Source organism: Nasonia vitripennis, assembly GCF_009193385.2.
Source record: "Nasonia vitripennis strain AsymCx chromosome 1 unlocalized genomic scaffold, Nvit_psr_1.1 chr1_random0016, whole genome shotgun sequence".
Taxonomy (NCBI): Eukaryota; Metazoa; Arthropoda; class Insecta; order Hymenoptera; family Pteromalidae; genus Nasonia; species Nasonia vitripennis.
Genome location: NW_022279605.1, coordinates 602,346 through 620,841, shown reverse-complemented (window position 1 = coordinate 620,841; position 18,496 = coordinate 602,346). Strand labels below are relative to the sequence as shown.

At 38.1% G+C, this 18,496-nt stretch overlaps 1 protein-coding gene across 16 annotated transcripts in view; it reads left to right on the top strand.

Moving 5' to 3' along the window:
• The window catches only part of LOC100114775 (transmembrane protein KIAA1109), a 504,143-nt gene that overhangs the window by 221,042 nt on the left and 264,605 nt on the right, over positions 1-18,496 (top strand). For all 16 annotated transcript variants that reach the window (XR_004226571.2, XR_004345179.1, XR_004345180.1 and 13 more), the window contains 2 exons: positions 4,393-4,704; positions 4,774-4,966. Coding sequence is in view for 13 of the 16 variants with exons in the window: in XM_031922441.2 (XP_031778301.1) it covers positions 4,393-4,704; positions 4,774-4,966 (505 nt within the window). In the remaining 3 variants the exon portion in view is untranslated. The remainder of the gene's footprint in view (positions 1-4,392; positions 4,705-4,773; positions 4,967-18,496) is intronic.

Here is an 18,496-nt window from a genome sequence, read left to right as displayed (position 1 = left end):
GACCTTGACAAAAGTTGAAGGGAGCAAAAGGGGCCATCTAATGACACCAACACCTTTGACCTTGAACTCGATTTTCAAGGTCATTTGAAGATCATTGTATTTTTTTAACGGGAACCCCTATTTTTGACCTCGGAATACGGAGCAGCGGAAAAAATTACGTCGGAAATGACATTTCAAGTTTGCCTTAGTGACCTTGAGAAGGTCAATTGAAGGTCAAATAAGAAGTATCAGCCTAAGATTTTCCTTTCAATTTTTTCGTAGACTTATCATTTTGTTATTGTAATAAACATTAAGAGAATAATTGACTTAAAATGTGATTATGCTTTGCTAACTTTAAAGCCATTTTGTAAGGTCAAAAGTGCAAAAATGCAATATCAAATGTTATGTGTAGTCCATATTTATATCCTAACTTTAGTGTTGCCCAGGAACAACGACGTGGACGTAATAGGATCGTGTTCCCTTTGGGGTGCTTGATTAGAGTGAGTCTCCTTGCCTCTCACTTTTATTATGTACAGATTTGAATGTAGGTGCCCAAAGACACCACCATTTTTTTGGATTCTATTCAGTTCTTGGGACGTTTTCGTAAGCGAATTTTTATCCTATCTTTAGCGTTACTCAGGAACGACGTGGACACAATTGGCTACTAATTTTCCTCATCGAATTTTGCCTGAATTTATTGTGGAAATAAATAATTTATTTTGTAAATATGATTTTTCATGTTGAATTTTCCCGCGACTCATTGTTGAAATAGACAATTTTTCTAATAAGAGATCTCTTTTCATATGAATTTATCCTCTACTCATTGTTACTTACACTTAGTATTCAATAGTTTACTAGTTATTGAATAGTTATTGATTAGCCAAACTAATCAAATATCATTTGTTTAACATTTTCTCTTTTTCATTCATTGACCTTTATTTTTTCTATTAAAATTTATTACTCATCGAAAGCTATCTAATTTGTTCAGTTTGGTAAAAACAAAATTTTTTATTGAACTTGTTATAAATTTTTAACAATGGCTGATTATCCAGCCGCTGAAAGGGTTGATATTTTATTGATTCTTGGTGAATCTAGACGTAATTATCGACAAGCTGCAGCCTTGTATCGAATTCGATATCCCGATAGAAGACATCCAAGTCATACAACCATTCGTGAGATTTAACATAGAGCTCAACAAGGGCAACTAGCACGGGTTAGAGAACGTCGTAATTACAACGAAGATGATCTTCGTGTAATGGTCGTTTTAGCAATGGTTCATTTGAATCCCCACGTTAGTACCCGTGAAATTCAAAGGCAAAGTGGTATACCCATGGCTACTGCTTGGAGAATACTGAGAAGTCAACGTTATCATCCATATCATATTACTTTGACTCAGGATCTCACACCTGCTGATATGAGGTTAAGGCTACAGTTTTGGCCAATGGGCACGACAAATGATTGCTAATGATCGTCACTTTTTTCAATACGTAATGTTTTCTGATGAAGCAAAATTCAAAAGCAATGGAGAGCTTAACCGACACAACTGTCATTATTGGTCGAATGTTAATCCGCATTGGTACGGGCAGATAGATAACCAAAATCGTTGGAGTCTTGATGTTTGGTGTGGAATTGTTAACGGATACCTTGTAGGCCCATACTTTATCGATGAAAATGTAAATGGCCATCATTTTTTACAGTTCCTGAGAGAACGTCTTCCAGTACTTCTTGAAGAAGTAGATTTATACACAAGAGCAAGAATGTGGATTTAATTAGATGGAGCTCCTGCGCACTATGCTCGAATAGTTAGACAATATCTTAATCAAAATTACCGTGACAGGTGGATTGGACGCACTGGACGTGGAGATTTAGGTGTTCGATGGCCACCGAGATCTCCAGATATGACATCACCCGATTTCTATTTGTGGGGGTATTTGAAAGATGTTGTTTATGAACATGAAACTACAACAAGGGAAGATATGATCCACAGAATTCAAACCGCTTGTGAAAACATTCCAAGAGCTGTATTACTCAGAACAGTAGAACATTTTCAGCAGCGAATTGAATTGTGTATCCAACAAAATGGTAGTGTCTTTGAGCACCTGCGTTGAATATTGAGCAAAAGTGAGAGGCAAGGGGACTCATTCTAATTAAGCACCCCGAAAAGTGAGAGGCAAGAGGACTCACTCTAATCAAGCACCCCGAAAAGTGAGAGGCAAGGGGACTCACTCTAATCAAGCACCCCAAAGGGAACACGATCCTATTACGTCCACGTCGTTGTTCCTGGGCAACACTAAAGTTAGGATATAAATATGGACTACACATAACATTTGATGTTGCATTTTTGCACTTTTGACCTTACAAAATGGCTTTAAAGTCAGCAAAGCATAATCACATTTTAAGTCAATTATTCTCTTAATGTTTATTACAATAACAAAATGATAATTCTACGAAAAAATTGAAAGGAAAATCTTAGGCTGATACTTCTTATTTGACCTTCAATTAACCTTCTCAAGGTCACTAAGGCAAACTTGAAATGTCATTTCCGACGTAATTTTTTCCGCTGCTCCGTATTCCGAGGTCAAAAATAGGGGTTCCCGTTAAAAAAATACAATGATCTTCAAATGACCTTGAAAATCGAGTTCAAGGTCAAAGGTGTTGGTGTGATTCGATGGCCCCCTTTACCCCCTTCAACTTTTGTTAAGGTCATTTTTCGTTAAAATTAGTTTTTCCATGGTTTTTTGTCGTGCTCGGATTAAAATGAAACACCCTGTATATATATATATACACACACACACACACATATATAGGAACAAATTTACAAAAAAAAAGTAAACATTTAGTGTGATTTTAACGAAAAATTCATTGTTTAAGAGCTACAAATCATTAAAAATAGCCAAAAATAACTAGCTTTGAACCCTTATAACGGGAAGAGAAATCGAATCAATCTGAAAATTTACAGGTGACATCGTGGCGACCTCTGGAACATATCCCCCAAGTTTGGGCAAGAATTTTTTTTTCGCGCACGATTTGTCAGAGAACCACCCATCTATAAATGTCTAATATGGGATGTTTCAACTGCTATTTCCGCAAGGTTTTTAGGCACGACTGCGACACGGAGGTGCCTTATAGTTTTGTTAGGCACGACCGCGACACGGAAGTACCTTATGGTTTTGTCAGCCAAAAATGTATAAGATGCGCGATGTCTCGCGCAATCTTCGAACGATCGGGCTGAAATTTCGGGAGAAGTCTCTTTTTGCACAAACTAAAAATCTAATTTTTCTTTCTTCCTCTACGTTTTTTTGAAATACGGGCACGATTTGTTTGAGTTTTGCGTGCAATTTTGGATAAAAATTTTGGTGTTATACGATTATCTCTGAGAGCTTCAATCAATCGGGCTAGAAATTTGTGTGCAAACTCCCCTCATAATAGTAAACTGACAGATTCTTTTTGGACTTGATCTGCATGTATACGCAGAATGCGGTTACCTCCAAAAATCGCTAAAAGTGGTTTCTTGGCTATAACACGAATTCTAAGGATTCTACAAAAAAGAAGTTGAAAGGAAAAGTTGTAGATCTTTCAAAAATACAACTTTTTCCTACTAATCATGAAAATGCTTATAACTTGAGTCTACAGCCAAAAATCAATTGTTTACAGCTTGAAAACCAATTATTTGCCATAAAACTTTGAGGACTTACGATTAACATAAAAATGTTGAATGTAAAAGTGTTTTTAAAATTTTGAAAGCGTTTTGCGTGCCTTGCATTGTGTAGCGATGCAAGGCTGAAAGCCATCGCGGCCGTAATGCCGCGCGTGGCGCGCTAGTTCCCTATTGATCAACTTTTATTATTTTTAAATATTGTAATTTTTTTTTAATTTTCATCACTTGTATTTAGTTCAATTTTTGGCAAAATTGTTATAAATTGAAAATATAAAGTAGTTAATTGATTGCAGTAGTGGTAAACTGTAATTTGCAAATTGCTTGTAAAAAAGGACTCAAAAACACAAATTTTTGGATTGGAATTTCCATTGCGTTAATTAAAAGTTAGGCCCAAAATAGCTAAGAATATCCACAATGGGCACATCTCTCTTACTAAAAAGAATTTGTTATCTTCAAATACGTTTTGTGCGTTTCAATCATCGTTTTGAATTTTAAAGAGTCTCTCATATCCTGGGCAAAACCCTATTACATTAGACTATTGTGATTTTTTTAGGTTAAAAATTCAAACATTTGTAAAAATTGCACGCAAAAATTAATAGCCAATCAAAGAACCTACAAGTGTTATAACATAACGCAATGCATTTTTTAATCAATATCACTAATTTGGCGAACTACCTTGAATGCATGAATATATAATATAATGCAATCAATACTTTCATATGCATAACAAAATATGTGTGTATATATTGTTTTAGATATTGGAAGGGGATGGAGTTTTACGAGCGAGAAGCAAACAGCATCCGAAATTAAGTTACGAGAGCCGGCTTGGGAAACTTTAGTACTTTTTGCCATAAATTTTACTCGTTTAAATGTTCACATGAATATGGGAAACGTAATGGGAAATGTCTCGTGGATGACAAAAGATTTTCGATCTGATGGAAGATTATCAATTGGCAGTACCGGGCATAAAAATTTATACATAGGCATTGGTTTGGGAGGTTCCAGTTTAGATGCCAAAGGTGGCATTGTTGGTGGTATCATAGAACTCAGCAAAATCGACACCTACAGTAAGTCAAGTCAACATTAATAGTTTTAGAATATGTTCACCACTTTCAAAAGCAATGTTATTTTTCTAGTTCATATTTGTGAAGAGCCTGATACAGAGCCGGATCATACCGTTGGATTGAAGTTATTTGCTTTAGAATTACGTTTAGATTACATGGGAACAAGTGTTTTAATGTCTAGAGTTTCATCATTAGATGTCACTTTGAGAGATGAATGGAAAATCAATAGAAATAGCAATGGGGATGCATTTATGCCTACTAGAAGGTATATTAAATTCGTACTATTTTTAATAATAAAGTATGTTTTATATTATGTACCAAGAGTATAAAATTAGCTTTTCAAGACAGAGTTTTGTCAAAAAGCCTATTAACTATTAGTCCATACCGTATTTTTTGTAAAATAATTTATTGATTTTTTCGATTCATGCAATGTTAGAGAAGCGGGCAGAAATAGTAGATTATGTACCAAGGGCGTGAAGTAGGCTTTATTAGACCGAGTGTGATGTTTGAATTACGAGTCAATGCGAGTTAGCCCAAGTCGGAGGCGAGGGCGTTACGAGCCGCAGACAAGTACTGCAACCACACAAGGTAAAAAACTCACTTAGCCCTTGGCGCACACCATATTTTTTTCGTAACACAAGTATGGATTTCCATGCTTTTTTTTAACACATTGAGTAGGACTGATGCAACTTCTTTCAGATGCGGCAAAAACAGTCTTCGCGTGTGTGTGTGTGTGTGTGTGTGTGTCTATATATATATATATATATATATATAGGTGGTTGTCTGTCAAATCGAAGATCAAACATTTTTTCTTTTTTAACCCACGGTAAATATGTTCCAGAAACCGTTTCCAACGCACCTACATTTTTTCACATTTTTAAATTACTTTTTACCAAAATCGTAGGGAGCCAAAGATGTTAAATTTGGCAATTTTTGGGTTTTTAGCACAAATTAATTAATTCATAGCTCCTCAGGGAAGCATTTTTCACTATTTTTTTTTTTACGTGGCATTTGGAACTCCAACGTTCATCGCCTCATCCACGCTGCCCTATCTTGTGTCAACTCCACCCAAGATGCACCTCTCCGATCGACACCCACCCGTCCTATTTCTACTAGATCCGCTTTTACGTTGTCCTCCCATCTGCGTCTAGATCTACCTAGAGGTCGCGTTACCATCGGCCTGCCCTTCATGACACGCGCTGCCGTACGGTCGTCTCCCATTCTCGCTACGTGCCCTGCCCATCCCAATCTGCGCGATTTTATTATTCTGTTAATATTTGGTGACGCGTACAGATTGTGTAACTCATCATTGTGTAGTCTCCTCCATTCCCCGGTTTCCTCATCTTTCTTCGGCCCGTACATTTTTCGCAAGAATTTATTTTCAAATACCCTAAAACGGTTGTCCACCTGCTTAGTGAGAGCCCACGTTTCCCACCCGTACAGAACCACCGGCAGTATTATTGTCCTGTATATTCTTATTTTAACGTTTTTAGACAACAGCCTCGACTTAAGTAAATTACTCACGGCGTAGAAGCAAGCATTACCCAAATGGAGTCTCTTATTTATTTCGACATTAATCTCGTTTCTATCATTTATGGTCGTACCCAGATACCTGAATTCGCTAACCTTTTCAAAAGTAAAATTACCAACTCTTAGATCTTCCTCCCCTCTGCAGATGCCTACCTTATCCACAATCATGTACTTTGTTTTTGATTCACTCACTTCTAACCCTGTATACTCAGCCGCTTTTATGAGAATTTCCGTGTTTCTTGCTACCGTTTCCCTACAATCCCCCTGTATATCCAAATCATCTGCGTTGTTCCATTAAGCGTTGCGCCCAGCTGTCTAACCTGCATTTTTCTAACCGCATACTCTAACGTTAAGTTGAACAGCACCGTAGAGAGCCCATCCCCTTGTTTTAAACCATCGCGTATCATGAAGGATTCTGATACATTACCGCTTACTCGGACCTTTCCCGTGCTTCCGTTCAGACATATTTGAATTAATCTCACGAGTTTTTTCGGTACACCGAGAAGTACTAGAATTTGATAAATTTTGCTTCGCTTAATAGAGTCGTACGCTTTTTTAAAATCTATAAATAGTTGGTGTATGGTTTCGCAAAATTCCCACTTTTTCTCTAAAAACTGTCTTATGGTAAACATTTGATCGCTCGTCGATCTGTTGCGCCGAAATCCGCACTGATAATGTCCTACTATATCTTCGGCGAATGGAGTGAGTCTAGCTTGTATTACGTTTGACAGAACTTTGTAGCACGTTGCTAAAAGTGAGATACCCCTATAGTTATTGCAGTCTGTCTTATCCCCCTTTTTAAAAATCGGTATAATGATAGATTCCTTCCAATTTTCGGGTATTGTTTCATTTTTCCAGATGGCACATACTAGATTATAGATTTTGAAAGTGGGCTCGACGCCCCCATATTTGAGTAACTCAGCTGGTATAGAGCCATTTCCCGCGGCTTTGTTATTTTTTAGTTTTTTAATCGCGGCCTCTACTTCTTGGTAACTCGGTTCCTCCACGTGGAGTTCAGCAGTGTGAATTTCGTCCCCTAATTCTTCGCTATGTTCGTGCACGTTTAATAATTTATCGAAATAATTTTTCCACAGCGACAGTAATTCGTTGTCATTTGTTACGAGGTCCCCGTTTTCGTCCTTCATGAATTGCGCTCTACTCCTAAAACCCTTTCTTATGGCGTTAATCCCTCTGTACATTTCGCGGGGGTTATTTTCCTTACTGTTATATATATATATATATATATATATATATATATATATATATATATATATATATATATATATATATATATATATATATATATATATATATATATATATATATTATAAGTCATTTAAACCTCAATATCGGTGAAAGTAAGAGTTCGATCCGGACTACGACCACCAAAAAATTCATAAAAATACCTTTTTATAGTGCAAAAGTTCCTGTATGAGTCCTAGAATGGCAGAGACCCTTTATCTGTAGCTAAAAATAAAGATATCCATAAATTTGTGGTAAAATGATTAAAATTCATATTTAAAGCCTGTGGCAAAGCTTATGAATTGCTTGGAGCATTCCTAAAAAAATCACAAAGGTACCACACATCAAAATAAAGAAAGTTACCGTAGAAGAAAATTGTTCCTTAATGTCCATCATTGACTAAAAATTCGGAGCTTAGTAATAAATTATTTAAATACATGTTTGCTTATAGAAATAAATTGCGTCACTTGGATCATCGCCAAAAAAATTATAGAACTTGATTTTATTGTTACAAATATTCCTACCGAAGTCGAGGAATCGTAAATATATTATGTCTCTTTCAAAAAATTATTACATAAATCATACACTCGATCATAATTTTTCAATGTCAGTGAATAATTAAGTTAATTTTTGTAAGAAAATTTTACAAAAAATATATCTATGTCTATAGTGAAAAATGCATCCCTGAGGAGCTATGAGTTAATTAATTTGTATTAAAAACCGAAGAATTGCTAAAATTGACATCTTTGGTACCCTACCATTTAAGTAAAAAGTAATTTAAAAATCTGAATAAATTCAGATGCATCGGAAAATGTTTTAGGCCAAGCTGTAGAGCATTTTTACATGACATAATTTGTTGCAGCAAACCGATTGTGCGATCATGTAAAGGATGATAAGCAGATGAAAAGGTATATGTTTTTCACTCGCATTTACGATCCTTATTGTTAGTTATTAACAATTTATTGCAAAATAACGCGATTTTGGTCTTTTTTTGCTTATAACTTTAAAACTAAAGGCGCTATTAGAATGAATCAAGGAGATGATTTGTAGAGAATAGAAACATCTACAAAATAAGAGGTCGAACGCCTCAATCGGATAATTAGTTCCTTAGATAATTAGGAAAAACCGGAAAATTAGGCATTTTTTCGAAAATTCATAGCTCCGTCATTTTTTAAGCTGGAGCGCTAAAATTTTGGGAAAAAGTAGGTATTATAATCTTCTTCATTTGAACAAAAGTTGGGTGCTGTAGAATAATTAGTTTGCTCAAAATCGCGATTCAAAGTTGCGGTACGTTTTTATCCGGCAGGTCTGTATGTTGTACCGTAAGTCTGATTGAAATTTCAAAAAAGGGGTGAAAAAGTTGACATCGTGCACTACAAGATGTAGATTTCAGTTTTTTGATCAAGTGCCTGGTAGCATGCGAAAAATTGTCGTAAAGTTCGCGAAAATGGGCCGACCTCGCGCTCGCAGTCGAGTGATGGGGGACGGAGCAGCGCCGAAGAAGAGGCGTATATATAGTAATACGGACGCCCGGCGCGCACGTTATTTATCTTTATATTAACATTTCTTAGCATCTACTACAGATATTTGAATGATTTTTTTTTATTTTGGGAATGGGCCCAGAGAAATCACATACCGATGAGCAGAGCGTCAGTTTTAAATAGGAACAGAGAGTTCACCAAAAACATCCCACTGTACCTTTCGTAATGATTTTTTCTGAAAACAGGCCAAAGAATCGGATTACTCTGGTTCGACTACCCCAAAATAAAAATCATTCAAATAGCTACAGTAGATGCTGAGAAATGTTAATGTAAAGATAGGTAACGTGCGCGCCGCCGCGCCCCTATTACTATATATACGCCTCTCCGCCGGCGCTGCTCCGTCCCCCACCACTCGACTGCGAGTGCGCGCTCGGCCAATTTTCGCGAACTTTACGACGGTTTTTCGCATGCTACTGGGCACTTGATCGAAAAACTGAAATCTACGTTGTAGTGCACGATGTAAACTTTTTGACCCTTTTTTGAAATTTCAATCGGACTTACGGTACAGCACCCAACTATTGCACATATAAATAACATTATAAACCCTACTTTTTCCCAAAATTCTAGCACTCCGGCACAAAAAATGACGGAGCTATGAATTTTCGAAAAAACGCCTAATTTTCCGGTTTTTCATAATTATCTCAGGACCTAGTTATCTGATTGAGGTGTTCGACCTTTCATTTTGTAGATATTTCTATTCTCTACAAATTATCTTGTTAAGGAATTTTAATAGCGCCTTCAGTTTTAAAGTTATAAGCAAAAAAAGACCAAAATCGCGTTATTTTGCAATAAATTGTTAATAACTAACAATAAGGATCGTAAATGCGAGTGAAAAACATATACCTTTTCATCTGCTTATCATCCTTTACATGATCGCACAATCGGTTTGTTGCAACAAATTATGTCACAATAAGACAGTTTTAAATCTCTACAGCCTGGCTATTTCTGAAACATATTTACCGTGGATTGAAGAAGAAAAAAATTTCTGATGAGCAGTGAGTGTTTAGCATTTATTTCTCTGTTGGCGTTTTTTACTTTTTTGCCCGCATATGAGAGCAACAAAAAAATGAAAAACGCCCGATGGGCTAAAAAAAGTAACAGCGCCCGCTGTTTCGAGTAGCGGGCGTTTTTCAATTTTTTTTGCTTATCGGTCTAAAAAAAGGTACTTTAGTCCCACTTAATATGCCAATAAAACGCGAAAATCGTGCTTGGGTTACAAAAATATTTTATTAGGTTTCTAGTTAGGAAATAGTATGTTGTGTAGTGTTAGACCCCGTGTGGTTGCAGTACTCGTCTGCGAGTCGTAAATGCTCTCACCGCCGGCTCGGGTTAACTCGTCAAGCCTCGTACTGTAAACTCCACACTTCATCTTTAAAGGATTACTTTACGCCCTTGGTGCACACCATACTTTATGTATTCATTAAGCAAGTCTGACGTGATTATTTGTTGACGTGGCAACCATGCTCTTGTTGATATATATATGTGTGTGTATATATATATGTATATGTGTGTGTGTATATATATATATATATATATATATGTGTATGTATATATATATATATATATATATATATATATATATATATATATTATATATATATATATATATATATATATATATATATATATATATATATATATATATATATATATATATATATATTATATATATATATATATATATATATATATATATAATATATATATATATATATATATATATATATATATATATATATATATATATATATATATATATATAGTTATCCCTTATTTCCCAAATTGATAAAATCACTCGTGCCGCCCCCCAGATAACTTCATTCCCAATTAAAAATGAAGTATCAATTGGTCTAGAGTAAAAAAAATGAGTTTTTGATAGTGAATGTAGCAGCAAGCTCTCACCTTTATTGATTATTATGAAACCTATCGATGTAAATAATCCATACATTTATCCGTTCTGAAAGCGTTTCAAAATCATGTGCGATACATCATTTGTTGTGTAATTTTTCACGCAGAATCCAAATCTGCAACTTATTTTGAATATTATCCAGTTTTTAAGGTCGAAAATCAATCATTATTACGAAAAATGCCGCTTTTTGGACTAATATTTGCAGTTATTTGAATACACAAAGTTGTTGTTACAAATTATTCTACAAATCAGACTTTAGATTCTTTGCGCTTGATTCCACGTGCTTGATTAAATGCTATGAAGTTGTCGTTTAATTACCTAAACCATTGAGTGCTTTGAACGTAGTCAAGGGGCACTACTGTGAAATACTTGAATCCCATTACTGCGTTATGTTAGTCTATATTCATTGGGTTTATAAAATTTATAATCTAAACATTAGTTTTCTTTATTCAATATCGAAGAAACTATTACGTTAATGTTTAATTACGTGATCTGTAGTAAATCGTATTTGATATTTCTGGCACAAGAGAGTGCCATATTGAATTAAGGGAGTGTAGGGAGCAGAATAGAGGGTAAGAAAAGAGGGAGAAGGCGGGAATAGTTAAAAAAAGGAGCTAAAAGGGCAAGAGACAAAAAATACGGGAAAGAAAAAGACAGAGTAACGATATAAAGAGCTGTAGAAGTGAGAGACAGGGAGTAGAGGTTAGAAAATAGACAGAGAAGGATAAAGATAGTGGGAAAAAACGATGAACTTTACAAACACGAAGGTGCAAGAGATAATACACGAAATGGGATACGGGGGCAGAATAGAGGAACAGGGGTTTAGAACGCCGCAACCGAGTATAGTGAAATCACTAGAAGAGGCGGGAACTTCAAAAAGTGCGGGAACACCGAGAGGCGGTAATGGCGGAGGAGGTAGAGGAGGAGGTAGAATAGGGAATACACTGAAACAAAGGAAACTAGAGGACAGTTTATAGTCGAAAGAAGAAACAGTGTTCAAAAGGAACGATAAGAGCCCAGAGGACTTTATCGAAAAAAATAAGAAAGAAAGAACGATGGACATGATCCTGCAGAAGGTAGAGGAGATGAATACAAAAATGGATAAGGAAAAGGAAGAAAGAGAGAAAATAATAGAGAACTGGGAACAAAGGTGCATTGGCCTGGAGGAATAAATGAACAGGAAAATAAAGGAAGGGCTGAAAATGATGGAGAGTAAAGTAAAAAAAGAAGCAGAAGAAGGAAAAAGAAATAGAAAAGAATGGATGGAGACGTGGAAGAGGGAAGAAGAAAACAGGCAAGCGGATAAGAGAGATTGGGATGGATTGAGGAAAGAGAAAGAGATAGTCGAAAGAATAACATAATGATATCGGGTTGGAAGAAAGAGCAGTGGGATAAAAAGAAAATTAGAGATAGAGATAACTTGAAGTGAATACAGAATGGGAGAATTCGCAGAATAGGAGAAGAATGCGAAAACTGGGAAGAGAAAGGGTCAATTATAAGAGAAAAAGCAAGGCTTCAAGGATCATACATATTCATAGACCATCACCTAACATGGAAGGAGAGACGAAACAAGGAGAAACTAAGAGAATACGCGGCAAGGGAAAGGAAAGAGGGAAAAGAAGTTAACATAGGTTACAACAAATTATGGATTAAAGGGGTAGAATACATACGGAAAGAAAGAGAATAGGAGCGTTTTCAGAGAAAAAAAGGACGAGAGAGGGAGATACAAGGAGACCAGAAGGGTTTAAGGATAATTAGTTGGAATGTTGCAGGAATAAAGGGAGCAGATGAGAGGACATGGAGTTACTTAAGAGGGAATGATGTAATTTGTTTACAGGAAACGTTGCTAGATGATAAAGAGGGAAAATTCTGGGAAAAGAAATTAGGAGGTTTTATAGTCAGAACATAACACGCGAAAAAGGGGGAGAAAGAGTAAGAGTGAAAGATGGAATGGTGATGGCTATGAAATTAGGGGAAAAAACAGAGAGAATAGAGTAGATAGAAGAAAAGACAAATAAATTCATACGAGCCAAGATGATAAGAAAGGGATATATGGTGGATAGGAACGGTATACATGAGAGAGGAAAAACAAGAAAACTTTAAGGAAATAGAAGAGATGGTGGAGAACGCCAGAAGTGAGAACTAAATATAATAAACTGAAATACAGAAGGTGACGAAGTAGGAGAATACACGTACATAGGAGGGGCAGGCTGCTTAGTAATAGATTACGCAATAGCCAATGAGGAAGGAAAAAGAGGGGTGGATGAGAAAAATGAATATTATTTACAGGTCAGAATCGGATCGCACTGCAGTGGAGATAGAGACGGGCAAAACGTACTGGGGAAACGACAAAGAGGAAGAAAAAATTACAGAAAGGGAAATATGAACAGAAAAGACAATAGAACAATTCCGAGAAGAACTGAAAAGGGGAGAAGAAACAACAGAATGGTCAGAACTGAAAAAGAAAAGAAAGAAAAAGCAATTAGAAAGAAAAAGGGAAATGGCAGGAAAATATAGAAAAACATGTGGTAGGACGAGGAATGCAGAATCAAGAAAGCAGAGGTAAGGAAGCTAGGTAAGGCTATAATGAAAGGAGCAGGAAGGAAAGAATATGTCAAAACGAAAAGAGAATAGGGAGTATTAGTGGAAAATAAAAACGAGTCGGAAATGGAAAAAAGGATAAGAAAAGCGGGAGAAGACAAAACAGGGAGAAAATTCTAGGAAGTGGTCAAATGTAAAAGAAGAAAAAGGAGAACAAGATGTAGCAGCGCGATTAAAAATGATGAATGGTTAAAACATTTTAAAGAACAACTGGGGAAAGAGGAACAGAGTAAGGTGGGAACAATCGTACAAGGGGCAGAGGAGGAAGGAGATAATACGGGAGAAGAAGAACGCATTAACGAAAACGAGATGAGAAAAGAAATTAGAAAAATGAAGAAGGAAAAAGCGTAGGTGCAAACGGGCTACCAAATGAGGTATGGATACACGGGGAAGAACAAGTAATAGGAGAAATAACTAAGATACTGAATAACATACGGAAAGGGGGAAATGTACCAGAGGAATGGGAGAGGGATAACTCTCATGGACTCAGGGTACAAATTACACGCAGAAATAATAAGGGAAAATATGGAAATGGAGCTAGAGGGAAAAAAGATGCTAGACGATCTCCCAATAGGTTTCAGAAAAGGGAGAAGCACGGCGGACGTAGTGCAACGCGGGCCTTATGCAGCAATTCGCTAGACAGCTGCGTAGTATGTAGCTTCCTAATCTTGATTTTAGCAGAGATGAGCGAGTGCATGAGCGTCCTGGATAGCGAGACTGAGAGCGGCAACCTGACTGCTCCAGGGCCTGCATCAGAAACGTCCGCAGTGTCATTGCGGGCTACTCTCACCCTTCCCAGGGGTCGCACAGAGATAATGTATCTCTCCGTTAGCTCAGCGTCCAAGGGCCGAAGAGCTGCATAGGCAAGGTGCCTTAAGGATGTCCTCTCCGAAAAGGTCAGGTCGGTTATGACTAATTCTGCAGAGAGGTTTGCCTGGGACGACACAACGCCATCCAATTGCGCCTGGATTCTCGTGTTGGCTTCACGGAGCTGCTGGATGGTCTCAGTATACAGCGCCGGAGCATTCGATGGAGACGAAGAAGAAGAGCCAGCACCACTCGCCAGCAGTTGTTCAAGCTTAGCTTTAATCTCCTCCTGCTCAGCCCTCAAAGCAGCCGCATTCCCTTCCACCACCGTTACACGGTTAATCAGCGCCGGTATCTCCTTCAGCGGCTCCAGGGACTTCTCAATGGCTGTCATTCTCTTCTCCAGAAAACTCTTGCTCTCAGAAAGCTGGTTATTCATTGCGTTCTGCTGCTTCTCTATGTTGTAAAGTTTATTTAGCTTGTCCAGTATTTTGTTGAGCACGGGATCTTCTTTACGTGATGGACTAGAAGAGCACGATGGTGGTGCGGATGGTGCTGCAGAAACCGGTTTCCTGTAGCGTGTTTGTTGTTGTGGCAGAGGGCTGCTGCTTTGTGAAGATGGAGAAGAGGTAGAGGTGCTGTGTGGAGTTTTATTAGCAGCTACCAAGAATTTCTTGCAGACTTGTATAGTCTTGCCACCTTCCTTAATTGCCTGAATAGGCGTACACTTAGGATGGTAGTACCAGCCACATTTGTCGCATTTGCGCGGATTACGCATAGCAATGACATCAGTGCAAGTCTTGCACGATATATGCACCAACAGTTGTTCGTCATCTCCCTCAGGCTTCAACATAGTGTTTAAAACAAATGACGCAATCGACGTTATCCACGGGAGGTAATTCGGCTCAATCGACAAGTGGTGCAGGGAATAAGGTGAAGAGCGCCGTGGTGTGCAGTGGCCAGAGTAGTCTCAGTATAAGAGCCTTCAGGACGCTCTTTTGGGTGCGTGTTTGTGTACGCCGTGTCGGGGCCACCTGGCGGCGGAGCTGCTGTACTATACTGCAGTTTGCTGGCTCGGAGAGTGCTGCCCTCTGGTGTCAGAAAAATAAAGTTCCGGCTTAGCAACGACAACGACTAGCAACGTTGTGACGAATAGAGAGAGATAGAGATATAGCTATAGCTATAGCTACTCTCGTAGTCTATAAACACCGCACTGCACGATTTCACTCCACTCACAACACTGTACTGATTAAAAATACTGAGCTTGTGCCTTGCAGGTACGATGCGGATGACTGAGTCGGAGATTGGCGGAGCACAACGATAGTAGAGCACGTCTCTGGATGATTGAGGTTATGTAGCACAACTTTTTGCGGAAATCCTTCCCGGCTCTTAAAAAGTGCAAAAACATTGCAGTTTTTTTGTCTGACGCTTAGGAGCCGTTGGGAAGACTCTTCCGCTGTAAAAGGTTACTCGAGAGAGTGAAGAAAATATTAATAACTAGACCAAAGAGGATTCAGTAAAGGACTGATTGGAGGATATTATGGAGGGAGTGGAATAGGAGTTATAGGACACCAGGACTGATGATACAAAGAAGGTAATTTTCAAAGAAAGGAAGAAATGGAAATGATTTGGGAGAGGAGGGCTGAGATCAGAGAAGGAGGTTTCGGTTAGAACAATGGCTATCCTTCGAAGAGAGAAGGGTCAAAGCTCTCATAATGAGAGAGAAGAGAAGGAGGGAAGAAGATTGTAGGGGGAAGAAGACTCCTACAAGAAAAAATGGGTTGCAGAGATTGATGGAGAACTATATTCGTGGGACGAGAAAAAGGAGAGAATTGGCAAAAAAGGAAGAGGATAGGTATAGGAAGTGGAGGTCGGGAGAGTCAGAGGGGAAAGAGGAAGCACAAATAGAAGAAAAAGAAAGAGAAAACAGAAAAAATGTACACACACAGACATAGCATCTGAGCACTCACACACACGCACGTACACTCGACACGAAAAATATCTGATTCGAACGATTTGAAAATATCGTAGTGTAATGCGGCCTTTGCCGAAGTTAGGTTAGGCTCTCAGAAGTCTTTAGCGACGAGTTTCGCATCTCGCCGAACGCGCAAACTCCATAGTAGAATGCGAGTCTGCGAACAAATTTGTATAATTCGAAAAACCACATTGTAATTGCAATTACTGTAAATAAATGTTTTTAAATTAATTCTATCAGAGGTGATAGAAAAAACGTCTTAAATAAAATATAAAAGAAATAAGATGCATTCAAATTTTACATACTTAAAGTTCGAAGTGTCATATTCGTAAAATATGTCTTTGTTATAAATGAATTTAATGTTCGGATAAAAAGGCAACTTTTCATATTGCACATAATCAATCAGATTATTGAATTTTCACAAGATATATTAATTTTTATTATACATTTATAGAAATAAGTATCGAAGTAATGACACATTGCGAAAATAAAAAACGAGATGAGTATGAGATGTTTTTATTATATTATTTTAATGTGAATGTATGCGTGGCGGCAGCTTCGAACTCTTGGCCAACTGGCTATTTATACGCTTGAAACACTGCTCCATGATCAGGGCGCCCTTGTCCGTGTCGAGGATGCCAGAAGCACTCCTAGCACTCGATGTTTTCGGCGTCCTCCCCCCCCCCCCCGGGATCCGCTACACCGGCTCCACGCCTCTTATCCAGAAGGTGCCGAATTGACTTGTGGAAGACTGAGTTGGAGACGATCACCAGCTTGCCAGACCATAACCTCACCACTTTTGATTAAAATTAAGTTTGTTCACATCATCTGCACTCGCGCTCGACCATGGAGTTTGCGCGTTCGGTAAGATGCGAAGCTCCACGATCGTCGTTATAGGACGACTTCTGGGAGCCTAACCTAACCTCGACAAAGGCCGCATTACACTACGATATTTTCAAATCGTTCAAACCAGATATTTTTCGTGTTGAGTGTACACCACAGGCACAAACGCACACACGCGCGCCCACGCGAAAACAAGAAACAAAGGAGAGCGCACACACACACTTACCTACAAAAACATACCCACATAACTTACTGATGGAAGTTAGGTGGTGAGACTGAGTAAATAATGAACACGGAGAGTCTCGTGGAAAGTCGTTTATTGAATAAATAGCGTTAAACGGTCTAGCGTATAATATGTGTTCTCTCTCGGAGAGTCGGGGACGAACTGGCGAGTGAGAGCGAGCACCGACGCGCCAAAGGCCCGCGCATGCGCAGCGCCGTGACTAGGAAGAGACCCAAGTGGTCCTATACGATACTCTCAGCACTCCCTCTCACTTGAGGATCTCTGCCTAATCCCAGGATTCCTCGTCTTCTTGAATAGAATCATTTGGCTCTTCTTCAGGAGAATCTAGACAGACACGAGAAAAATATCAGTTATAAATTCATTATGCGTTTTAATAAATTTACATGCAGTTGAACAGGTAATGCTTTAGTAAATATGTCCGCGAGTTGACACTGAGATTTAACTCATTCGATTTTAACATAGTTTTTATTTACGCATTCCTTAACATAATGCTCCCTTCGTTCAACCATGTGTCTTAGTCTATTCCCTCCGTTTACTTTAGCACATGATATGGCTGAAATGTTATCGCAATATAGGATCATCGGATACAATTCCTTTTCTAACATAATCGCTACAGAATTATGTAATGACATAGCCTCTTGACAGGATTCGCTCATGGCTACATATTCCGCTTGGCAAGTTGACAGAGCAACGCTTTGCTGCTTATGGGTTCTCCAGGCAACCGTATTACCGAACAAACGTATGACGTAACCGCAAGTGGTCAAAGAACCTAAACAGTCTGCCAGACTAGCGTCAGAGTATACAATCAAGTTGTCATCTGTCTGATTAAAAACTAATTCATAGTCTCGAGTTCCAGATAAGTACTGAAACACTCTTGTTACCATGTTCCACTCTAGATTGGTGGGATTTACTTGATGCCTGCTCAGGACATTAACAGCATAAGATATGTCCGGTCTGGTGGAATTCGCTAGGTACAAAAGTGAACCTATAGCTTCTCTATACAGTCTGTTTGGGAATTGCTCTTTTGCAGCCTCCGTTTCCTCCCTCTCTTTTCTATCTCGGTTATTTACCTCACATTGCCTCATAGGCGTTTTTGCAGGTCG